This window comes from Phascolarctos cinereus, unplaced genomic scaffold (assembly GCF_003287225.1).
Source record: "Phascolarctos cinereus isolate Bilbo 61053 unplaced genomic scaffold, phaCin_HiC Scaffold_1;HRSCAF=81, whole genome shotgun sequence".
In the NCBI taxonomy this organism is placed as follows: Eukaryota; Metazoa; Chordata; class Mammalia; order Diprotodontia; family Phascolarctidae; genus Phascolarctos; species Phascolarctos cinereus.
In genome coordinates this window covers 228,726,444-228,752,975 of record NW_027555514.1, presented here as the reverse complement: position 1 = coordinate 228,752,975, position 26,532 = coordinate 228,726,444, and the positions used below count along the sequence as shown (strand labels likewise).

Below are 26,532 nucleotides of genomic sequence, written 5' to 3'. Positions count from 1 at the left end.
TAAATGACTTGTCCATGGTTATATAGCTAATGAGAGGTAGGATTTGAACCCAAGTCCCCTGACCCCAAGTGAAGAGCTCTATTCCTCAGACCAGTGGTTGGCCATCTTTTGTCTCAATTTTTAACCAGTAGTGACAAACTTAAGTAGAAGAGAGGGCCACATATTGACTTCGATAAAATTAGGTTTTAAAACTATGTTTTATTATATTTTTGTTATTAAATATTTCCCAATTACATTTTAATCTGGTCCAGACTGCACTGGAGAGTGTTGTAGGGTGACACCTCTGTATTAAATTAAGGGCTTTCTATAAACAATAATAATTATTTGGTTTTTTATTATATTAACCTGCATATATGAAACATAGTCATTAACACATCTGTATATATAACATATATATATATATGTATAAATACACACATACACACACACACACACACAAGTAAAGATAAGTTTGATATACAATTTCCCTGTCATTAACTGGAACACACATATTCAACACGTATATATAAATGCACATTTAAGTATAATACCTAAATTCCTATTTTAATGCCCCATTTTACCATGAAGTTGACATCTTTTTTAGTTTATTTTGGTTTTTTTTCCTTTTTGGTAAGGCAATTGTGGTTAAGTGACTTGCCCAAGGTCACACAGCTAGTAAGTGTTAAGTGTCTGAGGTTGGATTTGAACTCAGGTCCTCCTGACTCCAAGGCCAGAGCTCTATTCACTGTGCCATTTAACTGCCCCGACATCTTTTATTTATTTTAAAAAGATGTTCTGCGGTGTTCTTGAATGCTATGCTTTCAGAGTATAAACTCAGCCAAATCCTACCAAGCTAGAAAGATGTCAAGGATGGGCCCAGTAACGGACACAATATATATGTATATATAATATATTTATAGCAATATATAAAGTATATTTATAATATATAATATTTAAATATTAAATCTTAATTTTTAGATTAACATAAAATAAACATATGTTTATATATCTAGTTATATATGTTAAATATATCTTATAAATGACAGACAATTGACTGGTGTTGAGGTAAAGCCCAGCTGAGGTCACAAGCTCATTAATGAGTAGGTAGCAAAGTGATGTACTTTTTGGTTATAGAAATTCTCAAAGATCATTTATTTACATTGATGGATTCACATTGGTGGAGAATGTGCGTTCCCCATTCCTCCCCCAAAATACAGATCCTTAAAGACTTAAACTCTCTGTGCATGTGTAAACACACACATAATGATATACCATAATAATGTAATATCACATAATATAATGCAGCATTTCCCTCAAAAGGCTGCTAGACCCTGGAACAGATGGTTTCTAAGCTACTACCAGGTTATAAAATTCTATGCTTTTAAGATAGTGATTTTGAGAGGCAGTGTGGCTGGGTTGGCAGAAAAGTAGATTCAGGAAATCTTGAGTTCAAACCCCAACTTTGCCACTTACCAGCCATGTAACCATTGACAAGTCACAGAACCTCTCTGAGTCTCAGTTTCTTCTTCTGGGAAAAGAGAATAATGCCAGGAACACCTACATCTTCACTATTATTTTGAAAAGATGTTCTGTGGAATATTCATATATACATACCTGCACATACAAACGTGCACTTACTTACATGACATTTTAGAGATTTTTCAGTTTACACCTCTTCCCTATGAGCCTAACTGACCTTGCTGACTCTGCAGGACAACTGAATCGGCTGTTTAATCCTGAATTGTCCAGTTGAATACAAGATGGGACAGAAATGTGAGATGGTTTGCCTTGTGCTGCAAAGTACTGTCCCGTGGGATAGTCTGAACAAAGAAGCACACCAAACTTACACAGAAAAGCCATATTTACAAGTCACAGGAGAAAAAAAGGACGAAACAGCTCATATAGCGCTCCCGGCAACTCCTCATTAGCAGTGGAAATGAGAAGCCTTTACTTTGTGGCTGGAGACACAAACGTCTCAAGAAGGAAGATATCAAGACCTCCCAATAAGTTTAAAGACTAGGACACACTCGAGGTCAAATGCACTACTAGGCCACACATTAAGAAGAATAACATATACACACACACACATTTTTTTTTAACAAACAAGCATTTATTTTCTCTCCCTCCCATCTCCTCTCACCCCCAACAGGGGGAAAAAAGAAAAATTAAGCTCCTGTAACAAATACGCATAGTCAAGCAGAACAAATTCCCACAGTGGCCATGTTCAAACATATACATCTCCTTCTGCATCTTGAGTCCATCACCTCTCTGTCAGGAGGTGAGCAGCATTCCTCTGCCATCATGGCTGGTCATTATACTGATCAGAAATGTAATGCTGTTTATTTTTACAATGTTATTATTGCATAAATTGTTCTCTTGGGGAATAATCATTTTGGAAAGCTGCTGCAAGTTGCTGGGCCTTTTTTCTTTCTTCAGAAAGCAGGAAGAGGAATCTCCAAAACTGATGGCTCATCCACTCCAACCACCTCTTCAATGTCCCAAGAGAAAATGTCCATAAGCTGATATCCCCCTCTTCTCAAGTGGTATTTGCCCCCAGAAATACTGAGAGACAACATCTTCATGGGCTATGATTTTCTGAATGGATATATCCTTTATGAGAACTTCCATTTCCTTGGATTTACATACTTTTCATAGAAGTCGAGAGTTGGAAGGGAGACATTTAGTTCAATCCATATCCCTAATGAAACCCAAAAGGTGATCTTCCAACCTCTTGCTTGAAGACCTCTATGGAGGGTGAACCCACCACCTCTTGAGACAGCTCATTTCACTTTTCGACCATTCTTAATTAGGAAGTTTCGCCTGATATAATTTCCTCTTTACAACCATTACTGACCATTGCTCTTCGGTCTCTCCTCTGGGACCATACAGAACAAATCTAATCTCTCTTCCATGAAGACCATCAAATACTTGAAGACAACTATCATGCCCCCCCGAGTCTTCTCTTCTCCAGGCTTAACACCACTAGGACCTTTTAATGATTCTCATGTGATATGGACTCATGTTGCTTCCTTTATCAATCTGCTTGTATCCATCTGGACCCTCTCCAGTTTATCAAATTGCTTCTTATACTGTGGGACCTGGAACTGGATATAATATTCTGGATGGGGTCAGACGAGGGCAGAATATAGTGAACGGAACTATCATAATTTATTTCTAGAAGCTGTACCTCTCTTAATAAAGCCAAGATGACATTAGCCACATCATACTGCTGCCTCCTGTTGGGTTTGCTGTTCACGGAAACCCCTAGTTCTTTTTCAGACATGTGAAGTTGATGATTTTCTACCCAAATGAGTAGTGAACTCTCTCTCACTTTATATTCTACATATGTACATATACATATATATACACATACATACATAGCTACTCCCCCCCCATACATCCTAACTGAATTAATCTTATTTGATTTAGCCCACAGCTCTAGCCTGCCAAGATCTTTCTGGATCTTGACTCTCAACCAGTGTGTTAGGTAATCCTCCTAGCTTTTTTATAATCTGTAAATCTGATGCCATACCATCTATGCCTTCATCAAAGGAATTGATAAAATGCTCAACAGTACAGATCCCTGGGCTTTTCCACATTAACAGTGGACCATTAACAGTGACTCTTTGAGTTCAGTCATCCACTGAAATTCTGCATCCGACTAACTGTATTATCCTCTAATCAATATCTCTCTATGTTCTCCACAACAATAGTGTATGATATTTTACTATAAGCTATGCTGAAATTTACTCAGATAGCATTCCTCTTATCTACCAGTTCAGGAATCCTATTACAAAAGGAAATTAAGTTAGCCTTGAAGGACTGGTTTTTGGTGAAGCTATGTTGAAACACACACTCTCTCTCTCCCCCCTGTCTCCCTCCACACATATATAATTACATAGTTATATAATTTTATATATATACATACATATATACACACACACACACACACACACATACACACTTATACAGTTATAAAGATTATATGTATGTTAAATTAATTACATATAGCAAATTAATTTGGGCCAAAACTGATGGGCAAAGAGAACCTAGTCATGGGGGAAATCATACTCTCAGATAATCGAAGTATTTGTCTCTAGCTTCCTCTTCTATTCCATGTAGGGAAAGGTAGGTAAGAAGAGCTCAGAGAAAGGAATGGAAATCTATATGGAATCACCTGAGCAGTAAGCTTTGAAGGAGGTCAGTCCCAGGAATGACTCCCCATGATAGCGAGCACAGAGAGGTAAGTGGTCAGCACCTCTCTGAAAATCTACTTTCTTTAACCCATTAATGGTCTTTTCTTTTTCAAATTTGCATCATTTCAAAAAAATATTTTTTAAAAAATGATGCATCTTAAATTTACTAATTTATTGTAAATTTGTAGGTTTTTTTCCTGCATTGAAATTTTGATGATGCAATATAGTAGCATTGTATTATAAATAAGTCATTATACACATGTATTCCTGCTGATGCATGCTGGACTTCCTGACAATGTGCGACGCCCGCTTGCCTGCCAACACTTGCTTGTTAAGACCCATCAGCAGAATTGACCACTGATAGGTTATAACTTGCATTTTGTGTGTTTATCTGGAAAATAATATAATCACTATGATTTTAACTGTTATACAACAGATGAAACATGTACAGTTTTTCAAAATTTCCTTATTTTCTCTTCTTTCCTTATGCTTTCACTGCCCCCTTATTTTTATTCAACACCTCCCTGCCCCAATTGCACAGGAGGCTACTACTGGCCCTGGGTCCTTCCAAAAACCTCCCAGGGGGTGGTATCACCCACCTTGGGAACCACTGCCCTTGACAAATCATTTAACCTCTCCATGCCCTAGTCAACTCTCTGGACTCAGGGCTTAACTTTTTTTTTTTGGTCATTGTCCCCTTTGTCAGCCTAGTGAGGTCTACGGATCCCTCATCAGTTTTTAAATGCATGAAATAAAATATAACAGATTACAAAGCAATTGTATTGAAATAGTCATTTATAACACATGCCTCTGTTTCTTCCTCAACAAAGTCTTGCATACAAGTTTACAGACTCCAGATTAAGATATAAATTGCAGAGAAGGTGCTGATCTCTATGTGGTAGAAGGAATTTCTGATACCAATGAAACCACTAGGCCAGTAACCCATATCCCCAATTTTTGACAACTAAAAAACATGAAAAATTTAAGTTTATAAATCAGTGAGTTTGCATCTCAGGGAAAAGCATATGTTTTCTAGTTCAGATCATATGGTAGAAACAGTTGTTTTAAAGGTTGAATCTGCAAATCTAAAGTTCTAAACTAGCAATAGGCATTATAACCATGATAAATTTATTATTCATCACTTTATCCAAACATTTCCTCAATTTTTACTTTCAGCCTATACCACTTCTTGGGGTTAATAAATTCTACAGATTCACTCAGATAATTCCTATTTCCTTTTGTTTGTCCTTAAACTACTTTCAAGGTCCCTGTAATTCACATCTCCTAGGGTCTGATGAAAAAGAGCATGCTCACCCTATCTATAACATAAATTATTTTATAAATCTAGATGATCGATTCACCCTTCATCTTCTCTCTTCCCAGAATGGAGTGTTTTAAATTATTCTAGTCAGCTGGACTTGAATACCTTCAGTGGAATAAGGTGTACCCGGGAATAGAACGATGAAGAGCAGGCTATAAATAGCTACAGCTGAAAACACAAGAAAAGATTTTCCCTCTGCTATTGCGGTAGGAAGCTAAAATTGCTTCCAAGCCTTCCTACTAGATTAAGATCAATTGGTATTTAAAGAGAATGGAGGCTGGGCCAACATAAAATGCCATTGTGATGCCTTATCCAGTGATAGATAGAGAGGGTATCTGCCAACGGGCCTTTGTAACCCAAGCACCCACCCCTGTTCCCCAGAAGACATCCTAACACCCCGCCTATGTACTTACTCCCTGGAAGAAGGCCATTAGAACCTCCGTCCCCTACCTTCCACTGCCCTTTATGGAAAAGAGGGATTCTGTAGGAATGTGACTTTGACAACAAAAGATGTAAAACTCTGGACATGTTTTATCAGAAGAAATACATTTAATTCCTTCCCAGGTTTCTTTCTAACACTCAAGGTATTGCCCTGTCTTATTCAGTTTGTAACTACGACGTGCTTATCCACATCATTGCCTGGGGAGCTCAGTAAATGTTCCATAATAGCAGCAGTAATAAGTGTATGTGTGGGGTTTTTTATGCTTGAAAGTTCCTGGACACACAAAATCTAGGCTTAATGGGACCTCGTAAAATGCACTGGGAGATTTGCCAAAGCCCCAACTATGTGGTGCTATGCCCAGAAGGAAAGCCAATGGTTTCAGTTTCAAGAAAGATTCAGTTGCTAGAGTATATATGTTTCAGAAAGCATAATTACCTTGGGTTCAACATAAATTCACCAATTTCAGTAAGGGTGGCCTGATTTTTGTAGTTAGAATGGGAGTCAGGAAATTACATTGGTTTGAAATTCAAATAAATTGGTTAAGAGACTTTCACGCACATGCATACCAATGAAGATATGCATATATGTACAATTAGAAAGACTTAAATGGGACTAAAATGACATATGGTATAAGAATCATTTCTGGAAAGTATTCACTATTCAGAATTCTTATTTTGGCGTTTACTAGATTTAATTAGATTCATTTCAGACACAAGTAGTTAGGGGTTAGACTAAGTGGCCTCTAAGGTCCCTGAATCTGTGGTCCTGGACCCCCTTCTCTCATTGTGCAGAACCATCAGGTTCCCATGGGTTTAATTATCATCTCTATGTGGATGACTTTCTGATCTCTATATCCATTCTGACTCATGCCTGAGCTCTAGTTCCACATCACCAACTGCCTATTAGACATTTTCATCAAAGCCCCATAGGCATCTCAGATTCAGTAAACAGAACTCATTATCTTTTCCCTCAAACTTGATCCCTAGAATCACCATCCTTCCAGTCACCGGGATCACTATCTCACTGTGATCTTCAACTCCACATTTACTCACTCCACATACCTATGTACTTTCTACATCTGTTACATTTCTTGCATCATCCTTCCATCCACACAGACATCACCCTAGTCAAGGTCCTTATAATCTTGGGACTGATCTATCACAATAGTCTCTTAGTTGGAGTCCCTGCCTTAAATCTTCTTTTTTTAATTTTTAAATTTTTTTTTAATTTTTAGGCAATTGGGGTTAAGTGACTTGCCTAGGGTCACACAGCTAGTAAGGGTCAAGTGCTTGGTCTGAAGCCTAATTTGAACTCAGGTCCTGCTGACTTTGGGCTGGTGTCTATCCACTGCACCACCTAGCTGCCCCCCTGCCTTAAATCTTGACCCACCCCAATCTATCCTTCACACAGCTACCAGTGACTTCCTAATGTGCACATATCCCTTACTCAAAAAAACTCTAGGTGCCCCTTATTACTTCTAAGGGCAAACAGATAACCTTTTCATGGAATTTAAATTTCTTTGCCACCTGAACCCATTTTACTATACCAGCCTATTAAACATCACTCCTCTTCACACATGGTATATATATATGTAGTCTAGTGAAACTGACCTCCTTACTCCATTTCCCACCTTCGTGCTGGCCCCCCATGCCTGGGACATACATCCACTTCTTGGAATCTAATTTCCATCAAGGCTCAGCTCAGATGCCCATTTCTGGAGTCAGGAAAATCTGAGTTCAAATCCAGCCTTGGACACTTACTAGCTGTGTGATCCTGAGTAAGTCACTTAATCTCTGTATATCTCAAATTATAAATAAAAATAAAACTCAACTACAAATAAACAAGTTTCTTCAACTATAAAATGCTTCAAATTATAAATAAAAATAAAACTCAACTATAAATAAATAAGTTTCCTCAACTATAAAATAACAACAGCACCTACCTTACAGGGCGTTTGTAAGGATCAAATGAGATATTTGTAAAAAACAAAAATCTGTAACCACAGTGCCTAGCACATAGTAGGCTTACTCCCTCCCCTTCCTCTCTCTCTCTACCTCTGGTGCCCTAGCCTCTAAAAACTACCTTGTTTTTATTTCGTATCTACCAGCATATGTACACAGTTTCCCCCAATAAAATGTGAGCTCCTCATGGGTAAGGACTGTTTTATCTTTATAAGTACCTAGCACCATGTCCGACACATAGTAGGTGCTCTAACAAATGCTTGTTAACTTACTGACATGATCAATTATCATGCTATCTCTTGGATACCTACATGTTCATAATCCACATTTTATGGAACACATGGTCATTCTCAAAGCGTAGGCCTACACTCATGCAATGTACTATTCTGGAAAATCAGAAATAAAACATGAGCCCAAAGGCCCTAAACATTTATGAAGAATATTATTTGTGTGGTCTGGCATATGCAGTGACTTTCACAATAACAAACACTGTTGTGTCTAAATGGGGTTCACTTTCAACATTTATACATCAGTAGTTCAGAATCTATGATTCCTTCAAGGTGGGTACTGAGTGCAGATTGTCCCAGGTTGCAATTCAATTTCCAATTCTCATCCATCTGTAATTCCTGTTCAAGTTTCCCCACACATCCTTCATAAAGGACATATCAGAGACCTTCCTATTTTTTAACAATTTGTACTTGTGTAATAAAGGGCAATCTAGTAAAAAGTCTTAATGGAGAAGTAAGCTTTGGTAACTTAAAACTTCTGTAAGACTTTTGGAACACTTGAGGTTTACATCTTTTAACTCATGCTCTTGCCCTATGAAAAGTTTATTTAAAAAAAAATCACATCACAAAGATGAGGCCAAAAGAACCCAGAAACTGCCTCAGCTGGTAAATATTTGATGTTCCTGCCCAACAGAGAGATGCACTAATTACAGCCCGCACCAACTGAAAAGACAAGCTAATTTGTAAAACAGGAGGAGCGGTATAGACACCTGTGCTGTATCAGTTACATTTCTCTAAGAAATGGTGATAGCCAGAGTCAATATCTTTCCTTTTGTCCCTTTCCTGTACTTTGGAGATGATATTTTATTTAAATACTTGTAGTAACTGCACACTGTTTTACCTTTATAAATCCCTTCTCCTCCCTAATTTAGTATTGCTTTTCACTTTTGTGCTAGTCAAAGACACAACTGCACACAGCCAGTGGATTCTGACTTATTATCAACTTCCACGTCGATATTTAGTTTTTTCTTGATATCTGGTACCTTGAGAAAGTAATCGTGATGATTGTAAGGTTTCTGATCAGTCTATCATCCTCTGAGCGTCTTTTGTTTTTTGATTCTTGACTCTTTAGAATGTTTTTCACACCTGGTTCTTGAAGAGGACCATGGACATCAGGAAGGTGATGTCTTGACTGCTGCATGCATTGGATTTAAGTGAAGCAGAACTGTGCAAAGTCGTCAGCCTCACTCTCTCCTCCAGAGTCACTGGGGTTTAGTGGCAAGACAAAAGTCAAGTCCCAGATGCAGTGCATGGCCTTTTTCAATTAAAGTCTTTCCCAGGTCTCAGTTTGTCTGAGGCAGGGCCCATTCAATGGACCTCTCTGAGGAAAACTTGTGAGTTAACCTTTTGTTTTGCTACAATATAAAGTCTTCTGGTTTTGCTTAAAATGAGAATGTCTATTTATGTACACAATTTCGTTCTCCCCATAGTGTACTGATTAGGTTTTGGGCAAAGGCTATACATTCAGACTTATTGCTGTTGAATCGTTTCAGTTGTATCTGACTCTTCATGACCCCATTTGGGTTTTCTTGGGAAAGATCCTAGAGTGGTTTGCCATTTCCTTCTCCAGCTCATTTTACAGATGAGGAAACTGAGGCAAACAGGGTGAAGTGACTTGCCCAGGGTCACACAGCTAGTACGTGTCTGAGGCCAGATTTGAAGATGTGTCTTTCTGACTCTAGGCCTGGGACTTTTGTCCACTGGATCACATAGCTGTCCTGCACATTTAGAGTACCAGAAGTTAAATCAATGTTTCTAGGTTGTCTAAAAATGGTGTCATTCTTAGCATCCCCTGCCCTGTTTTCCGCTACTTGGTCACCATTATGGAAGAAACAGAAAGGGGGTTGGCATATTCAATAGTCCTTCTACAAATCTGTTTCTGACGTGATAAATCTTTCGACTATTGTGACCCATAAGCCAACTTTTGAAAATGAGTCTTTTTGTACTCAGGCCTGGGCTTGGTTAGTTGCCATAGGACGTCACCAAATCAGTACTCTGAACCTTTCCAGCCACTTCTTGGGATCTAATTTCCATCAAGGCTCAGCTGAGATGCCTATTTCTGGAGTCAGGTAGAACTTTGTTGAGCTTGTACTGCATTGGTATCTGTAGCACTGAGAATTCAGGGTCGTCTCTATGTTGAGCTTCCCAACATTTAAACATAATTTAAACATAAGGCTTAAGATTCAGACCCGGTGATGGACTCTGCATCAGTCACCTGAAGACCAGCTTAGCTAAGATTAGCAAGGCTCAAACATCATGAAGTTGGTCACCAAGGGATGACCTTTTCTGGCCTTTAACATCTCATGAAGACCATCTACTAAGATGTAGAAAGGCTGTGATAGGGATTGGTGCAGGAAGGACCAACACTGATGAAATCACAGGCCCCTGATGTATTGAAGCAAGAGATGCATTTATATTTAAGCGCAGGGAGTCTCTGATAATTCTTTTTGATGATAATAATAGCTAACATTTTTACAGTACTTCAAAGTTTGCGAACTGCTTTATACATACATACATACATACACACATATTTTTGTGACACACACACACATACACATTCTCATTTTATCCTCACAACCACCCTGGGAGATAGGTCTTATTATTATTTCCATTTACAGGGGAGGAAACTGAGGCTGAAAAAGGTTAAGTGACTTTCCCAGGGTCGCATAGTTGTTAAGAGCTGGGGTAGGATTTGAACTCAGGTGCTGACTTCAAGACCAATATTTTAACCCCAAAATCTTTTACCTACAGAAGGCACATAAGACTGTTAGATTTACTCATTACATATAATGTTATGAACTATTTTTAGAGGTAAATACTACAATGGATGTGCTTTATTATGAAGACAGTGCATTTAGCATGTGAATACTCTGTTATATGGGGCAATCAGCGACCAATGCCATAACTCTCGTGGGAATTTCAAACTATGACGTGACATGGAAAGAAATCTTACCTCCTCATTCTCGATTTTGAGCGTGCCAGTCGTGACTGCAGCTGCTGATACCTGAGCATGAGCTCTGCTTGCACTGGCTGCTGGGCGCTGACCTGACAGACCTGAGAAAGAATCACAGAGCATCGTTAGGCCCGACTTTGGGCTGAAGAAGCCAGAGATTTTTACCCTACTTAAACAGTAGTAATACCACATGAGTCACTGCTGGCCCCTTAAGAATCCCCATTATACATCTCCTATTAACAGCCAGCTCAAATACTCAATTTAAAATTTGCTCCTTTTGCATAAAAGGAAAGAACTATATGCAACGATGTGGCCTAGGTATTACTATGAGAAGGCATCTATGTGGGATCTAGCTCAAAGATGCCTGGAGATTAGGCCTTGATTTTAAAGTTCATGCTCTAGGAACTTTCTTAATGACTGAAAAATACTGTCAAAGAGAGTCACACTGAGGGGGGATAAAATCTCAGATAAATTGGCATGGTGTCTTTCAATTAGACTAAGGGTCAGCCGAGTCATTGAGCCCATGTTGAGCTAGAGTAAGCACCACAATTAAATAAGCATTTATTAAGTGGCTACTATGTGCCAGGCACTGTGCTAAGCACTGGCAATAGAAATAGAGGTGAAAAATCAGTCCTTGCCTTCAAGGAGCTCATGGTCTAATGAATACTGAAGCCTAGGTTTTGGTGCAAAGACATTTAAGCAATATCTACATGATTTCAATGTCAGCACTTTTCACTGGGGTTTTATCTGTTTAAATTTTGTGCCCTCTCTCCCCTAGTTTTGCAAAAGGTCCCCTTGAACCTACACTCTATCCTAGAAATGTTCACAGGCACATTTATTTAGAGATGCAAAGTACTTGAAAGATAATTTTGTTCAACTTCTTTTTATAGATAAGGAAACTGAGGACCAGAGGTGTTAAGTGACTTATCACAGGTTACATTGGTAGTAAATGTCAGGGCTGGGATGACTACTCTACACCCTGAAGGAGTTGTATGAAGGGTATGCCTCCTCTATGGGCTCTTAAGTTCTCTTTGGTTGCTTGGTATAGCCCTTGGGTACAGTTGGAGATGGGCAGAGAAGAGCTTTGGATTCACCCAGTTTCAAAAACAAAATACAGAGTCTGTTTTTGAGTTCAGGAGATGCTGGCTATAGTCATTCCTGTCTAGGACATGCTCTCAACCCATGCCCATTTAAATTTGGTAATGTTTGGAAAATGAAAAGATAGCAACCATTTCCATTTTGTAGCTAAAAACCTGGGTCAATAATGCAATTCAATAAACTAAATTTAATTTACTTGTTAAATGCCTATTATTTACAAAGGCAAAAATAAAATAGTTGCCTCCTAAAAAAGCTTACATTTAAGTCAGCTATCTTCCTGTTCAGAATTTTGTATCTTTTAACAAATGTCTATTGGTTTTCAGCATTTCCAATCCGGTCATTCATCCAGAGAAAAAATGAAATGATTATTAAATTAGAAATATTTAAGAAATAGAATTTTCTGTTTTTAAACCTCATACAGACCTGATCTGATATGAAAAATATAATATTAAATTTAATCTCCATAGGCAATATAATTATCTATCTATATCTATATATTACACAGTCTGTCAGTATATATAACCACAGTAACTGAAATTTTTTTCCTCTGGGTATTATCTTGTACACTTGGTCTATTTTGCTCTACGTGGTAAATGTCAAATAATTTGTTCTTCTACTAGCTGTCATGATTTAACTCATTATCTAAGGACAGAAGGGTAAATAATTAACTCTTGAAATTCACTTCAATTATAATTTTTAAAAAATGGATATAAACAAGAATTTAAGATAGAATATTTTTCCCTGTAATTTTTTGGTTCTACCACTGGGGACATGTTTCCATAAAAACAATTTTCCTTCTCCAACTTTTCCTGCCATTTTAAAATTAGTTCTCCATATGACATTCTTTAAATGGCAGTAAGTACTAGCTGAACTTTGCACAACATTGCAAATAATTTAAGAGGGCGGGCTAGGAAGCTATAATGATAACTTTTTCTAAGACTATGGAATCAGACAGTACAGTAAATTAGTATAAGTGCTGAAAAAGGCAAGAGGAGAATCACTCTTTAGTTCAAGCAGTCAGCAATTACGGACCTCATCACCCATGTGAGACTGAAACTCAAATTTCATTGGCGGGCAGAAGGCGGCAGGGTACATCTCCATGAATCTCTGCTTATCACTCCGGGGCTCTAAATTATCAACTGCATTCTCAATAATATCCAGGCCTTCATGTCTGGAGGTTTCAAGGTTATACTCTGCAGAGAGATATGTTCTTAGGGCTCTGTTCAGACTGGCGTGGTATCCAAGATCACAGCACTGAAGTGGGGAAGAAGCAAAAACAAAACAAATCACCGGAAGGAAGCGATAAAACAGGACTGTTTATATTTTCTATACATACAATGACATCATTGTCCCACTCTATAAAGCTCTCACAAATAAAACCTAGAGGAATGCAAAGATACATGAGTATTTCAGATTTTGCATATTACATCAAACCCTATGAAATCATAGGATCACAGAATTAAAGCTGAAAGGGACCTTTAGTCTAATTCTTCCCACTTTACATGGGGTGAAATAACTGGGATTCAAACCCAGGTCCTTTCACTCTAAATTCAATGCTCTTTCTACTAGATCACGATGTTTCTTCAGAGCATGAGGTAGGGGAAATGGTTAGCAATGACTTTACCCCTCACTCAAATCTTTCTTAGTAATTTCCTCTTTTAACTCTCTAATCCACTTATCATATAATATCATGTATAATAAATAGCTATCCTTCTTGGTGTCTTATTTCCTTAGTAGTCTATAAGATTCCTGAAGGCAGGAATTGTCTTATCAAAACTCTGTGTCTTTTACAGCACCTAAGCATAGTACTCTATATTCATTATGTCCTTAATAAATATTATAGAAAAAGAACTAGAATTAGGGGGGTGGGAAAGAAGAGAAGGGAAGGGAATTAAGTATTTAGTGCCAGTATATTAGACACTGTGCTTTTATACAAATATTATCTCATTTGATCCTTATAACAACCCTGCAAAGTAAGTGCTATTATTATTATTACATGATTACGATATGATACATTATTATTACATGATTAAGTGACTTAGCAAAGGTTACACAATTTGCAAGTGTCTTAGGGTGGATTTGAACACAGGCCTTCCTGACTCCAGTCCCAACATTATACCCATTGAACCTCTAGTGTGAGGCAGTTAAATGGCTCATTGAATAGACAAGAAGGGAAGACAGAAAGGAGGCGTAGGAAATAAAAGCAGAATTAAATCTGAGAAAAGAACGGAAACATTATTTCCCATGGTTCCCATTGGCCTTAGTGCCATCTTCTCTTATTCTACCTTCGAGGACAGGGGCTTTGGAATTCTTGAATCATCATCACTTTTCCATTACCTTTGTCATGTCTTTCTTTTTATTTTCCTGGAAGCTAATTTTAAAAACAGGGTTCAGATAAGTTAGTGACCTACGTGCAGGATGGCTGCTAACGCAGTACTCAAAAGAAAGCTGCTGGGTTTTACCCACCACAACAAAACCAGATCACTCCACTGTAGATTTAATTTGTCATAAAGGAGTAAACAGATGCATAGATCTGTTCACTAGAGCTTCTTTGATAACCTTGTTATATGAGGGTTATCTAAGAACGAGGGATGTTTAAACCTGGACATGAGAAGGCTTAGGGGGACGTGAGCATTGTCTTTAAATATCTGATGAACCACCTCATGAAGGAGAGGGAGTAGAGGTGGTTAGTCCTATTTCAGAACAAAGCAGCATGACTGACATGAGGACGCTGCAGGGTAAAAGAATTTGGCTTACTGAGATAATGTCCAAACTACCTTCTACGTCTCTCAAAGATGAGGCCCTTCAGACTTTGTTGTAATTGAGATGAATTGTTGCCTGGTCTGGCCCTGTTCCATTACCTTCCTCATCTCTCCCCAGGCTTTGGATATGCCACTGCCTTCTCCAAATTGGGAATACCAGTTTGTAATCTCAGTCAAAATATATTGCCATAGAGTAGAAATACTCAACCAGAAAAAAATGCTGTTAGCCCAAGAAAGGGCTTTTTTTGTTTGTTTGTTGTTTGCTTTTTTAGGCAATTGGGGTTAAGTGACTTGCCCATGGTCACACAGCTAGTAAGTGTCAAGTGTTTGGTCTGAGGCTGGATTTGAACTCAGGTCCTCCTGACTTCAGGGCCGGTGCTCAATCCACTGTGCCACCTAGCTGCCCCTGGGCTTTTTTTCCCCCCCCAATCAATAGTTGCAACTAGCCTATTAGAAGCAAATCACTGGTCATCCATTGTGTGGATGACTGGTCACTTGTCCTCAACAGATGAAGGCCACTCAGATATTTAAAAAATGAATTATTGAATGTCTTTTAAGTTTCAGTCTTGGACATATGAACTGAACAAATATCTTTTATTTTTCCTGCTACAAAAAAACCCGCAACAATATGTGTTGTCACATGAAACTCATAGAAATTTAAAAATAATTTTATTTTAAAATTTTTAAATAATTCTCATTATCTTTCAAAAAGTTCAAGCCAAAATAAAAAAAAAACCAAACATCTAGCTGTATATGAAGTGGATTTAAATTTCTCTGGGACAAATGATGTCTTGAATACACCTCACTCACTATCATGGATATTGACAGACTCCTAGTAATCAAAGGAATTAAGCTGCCTGCTGATCAGGCCAGCTGTTTTATATTTTATGAATATGGAATCCAGTGGGACTTGGTAGGAAATTCAGACTGGGAGGAATGAAATTACACAATAGACTGACTGATTTTTTTTACAAAAGAAGCTAAACCTCTCTTTTAGGCTTTTCTGGAAAAAACCCTCAAAGAAACCTAACTTTTAAATTCTAGGTAATATAAGCTGTGTTCTTAGTACATAAAATAAATTATAAAATATATACTAGGTATAAAATTACCAGGTCGAACTTGGAAGAGGGAAAAAATAAGCTATTACAAATAGATCAAAATCACTACATAAAGATTTCTACTCCCAGTACCTAGCACAATGCCTTTGCATGCAGTAGACAACAAATGTTTGTTTAACTGAACTGAATTTCATCAGATAGGCAGATGCAGATATACAGATTTATATTTAGATCTATATATCTGCATCTCTAATGAATTCAATTTAATTAAATATACACACATATACTGAGTCTCAACAGCAATGATCATACATCTTGATTTTTTCTATGACTTCAGTGATGAGGAAGGGAACATGTTGCTTAATAACGGATTAATGAAGCTCCTTAGGGCAAACCTGGAAAACCACAGTAGATAAACAACACACTCATCCATCCTTCTTGCCACAATCAGCTGCTGAATGGAAATGATTTTTTTCTCTAACTCCTCCCATCAGCCTGTAAATAATGAACACTACTGACTCTGAGGCTATCACAGGTTTTTAATTGCCCTTCTTTGGGCTCCTTTGGGGAGGGAGGAGGAACCAACATAATGCAAGTATTTCTTTGTTAAAGGGCATATCACCTGAGGCCAATATTGGAATTTTTTTCTTCCATATCAGAATTTGAAACAAGATTGCATACATTCAGATTCCAGAAATTTGGTTAAAAGGGTCTAATGTAATTCCACAGAGCCTATGAATTATTAATGATGATCTGAAAAGCCAGTCTCTCTACAAAGAGTTGAGTTATAACCTCAGCACATTTAATGGAGTACACGAGAAACCAATAAAAGTGCTAATGAAAACAAAGTTGAGGAGTATTAGAGGATGGAAAATTCTGAAGGGGAATCAGTCTAGCTAATACGGTGACAGGGAAAGTCTTAGAAGAGCTCAGCTCTCCCACACACATGCTTGCAAAGATCTCAAAAGGGGCACCAGATGAGGTAGTGTTCAAGAAATCCAAAGAGAAAACCAGCAGTCCTCCATCAAGCCCAACATTGCACAAAAAGATGTCTTGTGAGCACTGGGAGAAGGATCTTGCAAGGGAAGACATTAACAAGAATGGAGGTAAACTGGTTGGGAGCCTGCCAGTCATTCCCCAGGGGTGAATAAGGTGTGTGAAGGGAAGACTTAGGGCTCACAAAATGCTTTGCAAATATTATTTCATTTGATCCTAACAACAGCCCTGGGAAGTAGCTGCTATTTTCTCCATTTTACAGATGAAGAAATGGAAGTTAATTGCCTTGCCCTGGGTCACATAGCATCTGAGGACAGATCTGAACTTAGGCCTTCTTTTCTTTTCTTTTTTTTTTTTTTTTGGCTAGGCAATGGGATTAAGTGACTTGCCCAAGGTTACACAGCTAGTAAGTGCCAAGTGTCTGAGGCCAGATTGAACTCAGGTCCTCCTGACTCCATGGAGAGCACTCTATCCTTCAAGCCACCTAGCTGCTCCAATTTAGGCCTTCTTGACTACAGAGCCATCATTCCATCCACTGCACCAATTTACTGCTTCCTAAGTAGAGACTAAACAATCTAATCCTAAAGACTTAGCAGGTCAAAGAAAAATAGTAGAAAAAATACAATTTCATCAAAGAAAATGATGAAATGGCATAACAATACTTCTGTAATATAGCCAAAAGTGTGGAGGGAAATTCATAGCTCTACGTCATCAATAAAAGAGAGAAAGAACACTTTTTTTTTTCCCCGTTGGGCATGGAACAAAAAAATGCCAAAAGCAAAAAAATCAAAAACCTCAAGGAAACAGCAAACTAGAAATTATGAAAATCACTTGAAAAATAAAAAATGTTTGCTAATAGAGAGGAATACCAAATTGTTAATATCAAAAAAATGAAAAATGAGCATTCACAATATGATGAGGAAATAAAATAAATTATTAGAAACTACAAGCCAAAAAACTGATAAATGAAATGAATGAACATTTGCAGAAATATAAAATACATTAACAGAACAAGAAAGAATTTTTTAACTACCCCATTTCAGAAAAATAAATGAAAAAATCCATAAACTTATAAAAAGCAAACTAGGGCCAGTTAGATTTACAAGTGAATTCTATCAAACCTTCAGAGAAAAACTAATTCCTATGTTACATAAAATGTTTGCTAAAATAAGAAGGGATTTTGTGAAATTCTTTCCATGAGTACAGTTCTGATACCTAAATCACAAAGAGGCAAAATAAAGAAAATTATAGATATTTCCATATATCATATGTATATCAATGCTAAAGTACCAAGTAAAAATTTTAAAAAGTAGATATAATAACATATTAAAAAAGGCCATACACTATGACTACAATGAAATTATAACAGTGATGCATGGTTGGATTAGTATTAGGAAAATCATAGCTATAATAGGCAATATTTATTAAAAAAATGAAATTATAAGATTATTTCATTACCCTCAGGAAAAAAAAATAACAAAATACAATACTCAAATTGAAAAATATTAAAAACCATAGGAATACATGGATCTTTTATTGGTATGATAAATAGTATCTCTCTAGAAACCAAGAGACAATATTATTTGTGATGGAGAAATACTTAAGGACTTCCCAATAAGATTAGGGGAAAAGCAACTACCATTAAGTAATATGGTTTCAGAAATGCTAGCTAAGACAAGAAAAAGAAATTGAGGGGATAACTATGAAAGAGAAAATAAATTGTCACTTTTAAAAAATGATATGATGGCCTACATAAAGAAGTCGAGAGAGTCAACTAAAATTAATTGAAACAATTTTAGCAAAGTAGCGCAAGATAAACACATATAAATATAATCCTTTCTGTGTATTACTAACAAAACAGCAGGAATACATAAAGAGAAATTATATTCAAAATGATTTCACAATGTATAAAACATCTTGAAACATGCTACCAAGACATACAGAGGAATTATATGAATACAACCACATAACACATAAAGATAGCTTTCAATAATTGGAGAAATATTAATTGATTGTAGTTATAATAAAAATGACAGTACCATGTAAATTGATTTACTCACTAGTACCATAGCAATCGAACTGATGAAGTTATTTTACAGAAGACAAAAACAAATGGCCAAAATCTCAGAAGAAATAATGAACAAAACTGGGAAGAAAGGAGTCAAAACAGCCAAAATCATTTGGTACTAGTTAAAAAAACTAGAAAATTTGATCAGTTGAACAGATCAGGTATACAAGGTCCAGAAGCAAATGAATATAGCAACACAGTGTTTAATAAACACAAGGATATCAATCACTGGTGTAGGATCTCATATACCACCTAAATTATGGGGGGAAATGGTAAAGCAGTCTGGCAGAAATTAGGCTTAGATTAACATCTCATACCACATACATAAGCTTCAAATAGCAAAAGACAAAGATGCAAAATGTTACATCATAAACAAAGTAGAGGGGTAGTAACGAAGACAGCTTTCAGCAACATAGGTAGGAGAAGAGTTCTTAATCAAACAAGTAAGAAAGGATCACAGAAAATAAAATGGACATTTTTGATTGTAAAAAACCGAAAAGGTTTTACACAAGCAAAATAATACAGTTAAAATTAGAAGTGAAACAGCTAATTTAGGGGAAAAATTTTTGTAACAAGTTATTCTCATAAAGGTCAGCTATCAAAGACATTTGGAAACTGATTCAAACATATAAGAACAAGATCGATTCTCCCATAGATAACTGGTTAAGGAAAATGAACAGGCAGTTCTCAACAAAAGAAATGAAACTTTTCAACAACTCTCTGAAAAATGCTTCAAAATACCAAAAAGAGAAATGAAATTTAAAACAACTCTACAGTTTCACCTCATACCTATCAGGTTATTTAAGATCAATATTGTACTGGGGCATGCAACTTCTCCATCATGACTCAAGAAGCTTATTATTGGGAAAACCTAATCATCCAATTAGCCTTGGTACACCACTCCATCACCACACTCTGCCCCTCTGATTGAAGGGTGAAGCCATGAACTCCTAAACGTCCATATTAGGAGGAGCCTAGCTCACACATTTCCCCTTTTCTCACCTGGCTGCACTTCTCTGAGACTTCTGACTTTTCTACCCTGTCCCCTCGTCAAGTACCTTCTTTTCTCCTGCCCTGACCTCAGCAACTTCCTTGTGTGTGCTGTCTTCCACCATTAGATTGTAAGCTCCTTCAGGACAGAGAATATCTTTTTTTTTGTATTTGAATACCCAGTGGCTAGCACACAGCCGGCATTTAATAAATGTTTATCGAATGAATAAATAAATCTTCCTAATTATAATTACAGCTCTTTGACTTACCAAGTATATGTAAGAATGGAAGACAGAAATATGTCTTTGGAACAATTACCTATCCTTTCTTCCTTCACTACTTCTTGCTATAATATTCTCCACCAGAAATAACATTTTCTGGGAGGAAAGGTGCCTCTGAGGTCTGAGTTGGAAGATATAGACAGTGGTAGACTTTACCTAAGCTTCTACTGGGTCTTTGTATACATCTGTCATCTTTCCCTCCCCAGGTGCCTTTGTCTTCATTGTCTGATAAACATACACGGGGAGATGACTATAGTTCCCATGAGTCACCAGAGGAGGACCGACCTCTAACCTATTTCTTGCTGCCGTCTTAACAGCCTGGCCAAGCATTTAGGAAAAATAGTTGTCAGCTGTCTCTTCAGCAATAAGTGGGCCTAAAAGATAAATACGTGAGGTGGAAACAGATGCAAAGTACGAAACGGAAAGGTGGATGTTAATATGCGTAGCACAGAGTGCAATAAAGTGAATGGAAATTCGTAGATTTCATTACCTGCCTGCAAACAAATCTCCAGAGGCTCCAAATGCTCCCCAAGGCAGGTCCAAGCTAGTGCACCTCACCCCTTAGGCTAGACTTGAGTTTCTGAAGCCATTCTGAACCTAATGAGTTTCCAAAGGGCTCATATATTCTTGTGCACATGCTAACTGGGGAGGAGAAGATAAGGAGCTAGTGGGTCAAAAACCTATTTATTTGTCTGCTAGATTTTCTATCATGTTTTCCTAGTCTGTTTTTATTAAATACACTTTCTATTTACTCAATTATAATAATAGCTAACATTTATATAGCACTTACCACATGCTCTCCTAAGCACTTTATGATTATTAGCTTATTCAATGCTTATAATAACCCTGGGAAGTAGTAGATATATTCTTATCCCCATTCTACAGGTGAGGAAACCAAGGCAAACAGGGATTAAGTGACTTGGCAAGGGACACTAGCTAGTAAGTGTCTGAGGCTGGATTTGAACTCAGGACTTCCTGACTGTAGGGGATGCCCTTATATAAAGGCATCATGAAGGGCAATGAATTTTGAGCTGAAAAATATTGAAAGTATGTATTCAAAAGGTGGAATTAAACTACGTTGTCACTAGACAGCTACAGGTCTGACGCCTGCATCCCAGTGCAGCTGAGGGCCATCTGGGCAATTAAACAGCAACAAAAGAAATTCCCCAGGAAAAAGCTATAGTTACCTCTTTAAAAATTTGTGAGGGGCAGCTAGGTGGTGTAGTAGATAGAGCACCGGCCCTGAAATCAGGAGGACCTGAGTTTACATCTGGCCTCAGACCAAACACCTGACACATACTAGCTGTGTGACTGTAGGCAAGTCACTTAACCCCAATTGCCTTAAAAAGAAAAATTGTGTAAGGTTTTTCTCAGGTCTGTGACACTCTCCCTAACAGGGGCCATTGTGTTTTAGTCAGTACTCTAAATCTTTCTGACTATACATTGCTACTAGTTAAATGTTTTTGAATATGCATCTCATATATATATATATATATATATATATATATATATATATATACACACACATACATATATATATATATATATACACACACATATACATATACACACACACACACACACACATATATGTATATACTACATACCTGAACGTGGTTCTAAGTTCAGTTAAGTTCAGTATGAGTTTTAGATGGCTAACACAGCTGAAAAGAGGAGACCATAGTTCCAAATTGAAGGATGTTGATTGCACTCAACAAATTCTTTTTTTTTGGGGGGGGGGTGAGTCAATTGCAGTTAATGACTTGCCCAGGGTCACGCAGCTAGTGACAAGTGTCTGGTGTGAGACTGCATTTGAACTCAGGTCCTCCTGACTCCAGAGCTAGTGCTCTATTCACTGCACCATCTGGTTGCCCCAACAAATTCTTGATATGTATTTTTCAACCCCATCCTGTGCTTAAGTTTTTGTTGAAATCCAATAATTTCCCTCTTCCTGGATGTAATTTAGTTATTTTTGCAAGTCACCTTGCCATCAGGGAATAGATAATTTTTAAAAAAATATCTGCTACACATGGCTACTATGGAAATATGTTTTTCATGATTTCACATGCATAAAGGGTATCACTGATTATGTCTCAATAGGTAGGGGAGGGACATAATTTGGAACTCAAAGTATGTGCTAGGTAGCACAATAATGACAGTCATTCATCATCATAGAAAAAGTCAGCAAATTTGGGACACTTCTCTTTTTGTAAAAGAAAAATGTATTCTGGATTTGAACTCAGGTTTTCCTGACTCCAGGCCCAGTGGCTCTACCCACTCTGCCACCTAGCTGCCCATTTATTCCAGTACATCATCCTGTAAATGCAAAGTAATTCTGGGAGAGAAGATGCTAGTAGCTGGTGAGGGTGGAGGGGAGGAAAGGCTTCATACAGACGATAAAGCTTTAGCTAAGTCTTGAAGGAAACAAAAGATTTCAAGAGGCGGAGGTGAGGAGGGAATAAACTCCGTGTATGGAATAGACAGTGCAAAGGCAAGGCCATGGGAGTGGGAGATGTAGTGCCATTTACAAGGAATAGAAAGAGGGACAGTTTGACTGGACCATGGAGTACCTGAAAGGGAGTAATGTATAAAAAGACTGGAAAGGTAGTTTGGGGTGGCTAGGTTGTGAAAAGCTTTAAAACTCAAGGAGAGGAGTTTATATTTGATCCTGGTCAATAGGGAGCCATTGGAGTTTACTGAGGAGGGGAAGTGACATAGTCAAACCTGTGCTTGGGGATATCACTTTTGGTGTAAGGAAGGATTTCAAAGGAGAGAGAGAGGGTTGCAACTGAGGCAGGTGGAATGGTATAGGTGAAAGGGATCCTTACTTAAACTATGGTGAAGAGGGGTGGATGTAGAGGTAGGACAGTTTAAGACAGCAATTGATTAGATACATGGGGTGAGGATGAGTGAGGAGTCAAGACTGATTTTGAGCTTGTGGACTTGAATGAGTAGAAAGATGGTGGTGACCTTAAAACCAACGAATTGAACTAAACTTTTACGGACTTTCGTATTTCAACCTACTTGGTTTCCTGAATAATCCTATGCATCTTATGCATTTAAAAACAGAAAGAAGGGGTCCACAGGCTTCACCAGCCTGCCAAAGGGTTCAAAAAAGGCTAAGAACTGTTACCTTAACCAGGACCCCTAATCTTTTTCTAACTCAACGATTTAAAAAACGTTCACGATCCAGAAAGACAGAAAAGATGACAGAATCATTATTCCTTAACACTTTAGGTTCACAACCCATGGTCTCTCTATAATTGCCTTAATAAAGACTCAGCTCTAATTGGGAACACACCACTATAATTGGATGGATCTCAACTGATAAATCTTAATGAAATTCCTATGATGTAGGGAAAAAGTCAAATTCATTAAGAAAACTCTTCACTCTGAGTAAGTTGTTTTTTCAAGCAGCCTCATTATGCCAGAGACATAAAGATTCAACTAAAAGATGCTACATAGCTCATTATTTAGAAATGACAATATAAAGAGGGCCCGCAACAGAAGACCCTCCCTTTGCATGAAAAGCTAATAACACAGATGACAAACATTTCTACAAAGCAAATTAGTGGGCTGTGGGAAGTTACTGAGCTGCAATAATCCATGATGGTTAGTAAGATTTATTCTCTAACTCCGGAAATAATCCATGCACTTCTATGTAGAATTATTAACATCCAGAAAGCTGTACATTGAAGATGACAAATATTTTGCTATTACTGTATAAATGGAATGGATCAGTGTACTAATAATGCTTCATTATTCAAGACACTGGGGTGGTACGTACCCACCACAAGACAGGCAACTAAGTGAAGCACTGGGTCTGGAGTCAGGAAAACCTGAGTTCGAATCCAGTCACAGATGTCACCTAGCTATGTGACCCTGGGTAACTCATTTAACCTCTGCCTACTTTAGTTTCCTCATCTGTAAAATGGAGACAATGATAACATCTACACCTCAGGATTGCTGTGAGGATCAAATGAGATAATATTTGTAAGATGCTTAGCACAATGTCTAGCACATTTTTTATTGTTGAATGGTTTCACTCCTGTCTGTGATCCCCTTTGGGGTTTTCATGGCAAAGATACTGGAGTGGTTTGCCACTTCCTTCTCCAGATCATTTTACAGATGGTGAAACTGAGGCAAACAGGGTCAAGTAATTTGCCCAGGGTCACGCAGCTAGTAAATGTCTAAGGCTGGATTTGAAGGCAGGTCCTCCTGACTCCAGGCCTGGGCGCCTTGCCTAGCATACAATAGGTGCTTAATAAATGCTTGTTCCCTTCCCCATTAAGAACACGTGCAGGTGTGGAATAGCCAGTGGAATGAATGCCACTTTGTGGGCACCAACATTCATTTAAAGAGCTCAGGTTTGTGGGAATATGAATTTTATTCTAGCTCAAGAAGCTAGATCCTAGTCAAAGGATCCTAGGATCCAGAGCTGGAAGGGACCTTAACAGTCATCTCATCCAACCCTTTTATTTAACAGAAGGAACAAGAACCAAAAGTAATTTTAGGGTGGGAATATCCTCTGGACTACAGGGCCAGGAGGCAGTGGGTGATGAGTTTAGAAAACAGATCATAAACCACATAAGAGGTAAAACATAATAGTGACAGGGGAATTCAACTGTCAAGTAGATGAGTTGATAAATTCTTGATATTTTCATTCTTCAAATGGTATGAGGTGAATTGTTATTCTGGATGGATTCTGACTAACAAAAGAGGAAACGTTTGCTGAGATGCTGTTGAATTGATGATACTGTAAGCCAGCACCGACTTGTGCTAATCTGGCGAATGAGTTTCAGGATGGAATGAAATGAAAGACTCACAGACCATTAACTAAAGGAGGGTGCTTGGCTGTAGCATGGTTAGGCTATTGTGCTTCCCTGACTCCGTGGGCAGTGCTGGTGTGCCTAAGCCAGGAGAGCTAGAGACTCCAATGCTGGCTTTTGTACTTCTGTGTTGAATACCTTTTCTACTTCTACCCCAGGAAGCTATGTAAATGGTCTGGGAATTAGTCCTCTGAGCCAATTAAGTCTCTAGCACAGTTACACTAGCAGTTTCCATAGAGAGCTGTGGAAAAGTAAAAGTTGCATTTCACATTTCCCCCCCCAGGACAATTCTAGAAAATTGAAGACAATAAATTTTTAAAAATTAGTTTCTTATTTAATTTTGTCCAATTTTTTTCTACAGCCAGGAAACAAAATTCCACCATTAGTGGTGACTCACTTGAGCTTGCGTAAGATATTTTGGATGACTGATTTCCTTGGGCACCTCATATGTTTCTATAAACAAGTATACCACCAGGTCTTATGCGAGTTGGCCTGTTTATAGATTGTTTTCAAAAACACTACCCTGAAGTACTTACTGAGTCTACCATCAATCTTATTCTTTAAACATATCCAACAAAAAATTATTTGAGTCGATAAAAAAGGTGGGGATTGAAAGGAAGGGTCTATTCAAGAAGGGACTGGTCATACGTAACACAAACTCCAACACTAGAGGGTGGATAAAAGGAAAGAAAGAAAGGGTAAAACACTGGGATCAGGACTGGGCAATAGCAAGAAAAGAAGAACTGAAAAGAAGCACATTATTGAACACATTACTGAGTACTCTCCTCTCACTACCTTCCTCTTTGTAAAGAGAGGGTGGTGAATAAAGAGAGGAAAACTATAAAACTATAAGATGGAGGGAAATACACAACACTTTTCATCTTGGAGTAGGATTGGTGGTTTAGAGAACAGTACAGTGTTGCAAAAAAAGAAAAGAAAAAAGAGGGTCATTGTGCATTATTATTTTTTTTGGGGGGGGGGCTAGGCAATAGGGTTAAGTGACTTGCCCAGGGTCACACAGCTAGTAAGTGTCAAGCGTCTGAGGCCAGATTTGAACTTATGTCCTCCTGACTCCAGGGCCAGTATTCTATCCACTGTGCCACCTAGCTGCCCCCATTGTGCATTTTTAATGCCCAGAAGAGAAAGAAGTTCAGAAGGAAAAATGGATAAGTGACAGCTTTGAAAGTAACATGTAATGCTTTAGACATAAAGTGTGATACCATAAGCAAATTAGGAGAGCAAGGAACAGTTTACCTGTCAGATCTATGGAGAAGTGAAGAATTTATGACCAAATGAGATAGAGAACATTAT

The 26,532-nt window shown here is 37.8% G+C and overlaps 1 protein-coding gene across 1 annotated transcript in view; it reads right to left on the bottom strand.

Moving 5' to 3' along the window:
- Positions 1-26,532, bottom strand: part of SRGAP1 (SLIT-ROBO Rho GTPase activating protein 1) — a 331,212-nt gene that overhangs the window by 71,453 nt on the left and 233,227 nt on the right. Inside the window, 3 exon segments of the mRNA XM_020990183.2 lie at positions 11,140-11,165; positions 11,168-11,240; positions 13,270-13,491. Coding sequence (XP_020845842.1) covers positions 11,140-11,165; positions 11,168-11,240; positions 13,270-13,491 — 321 coding nt within the window.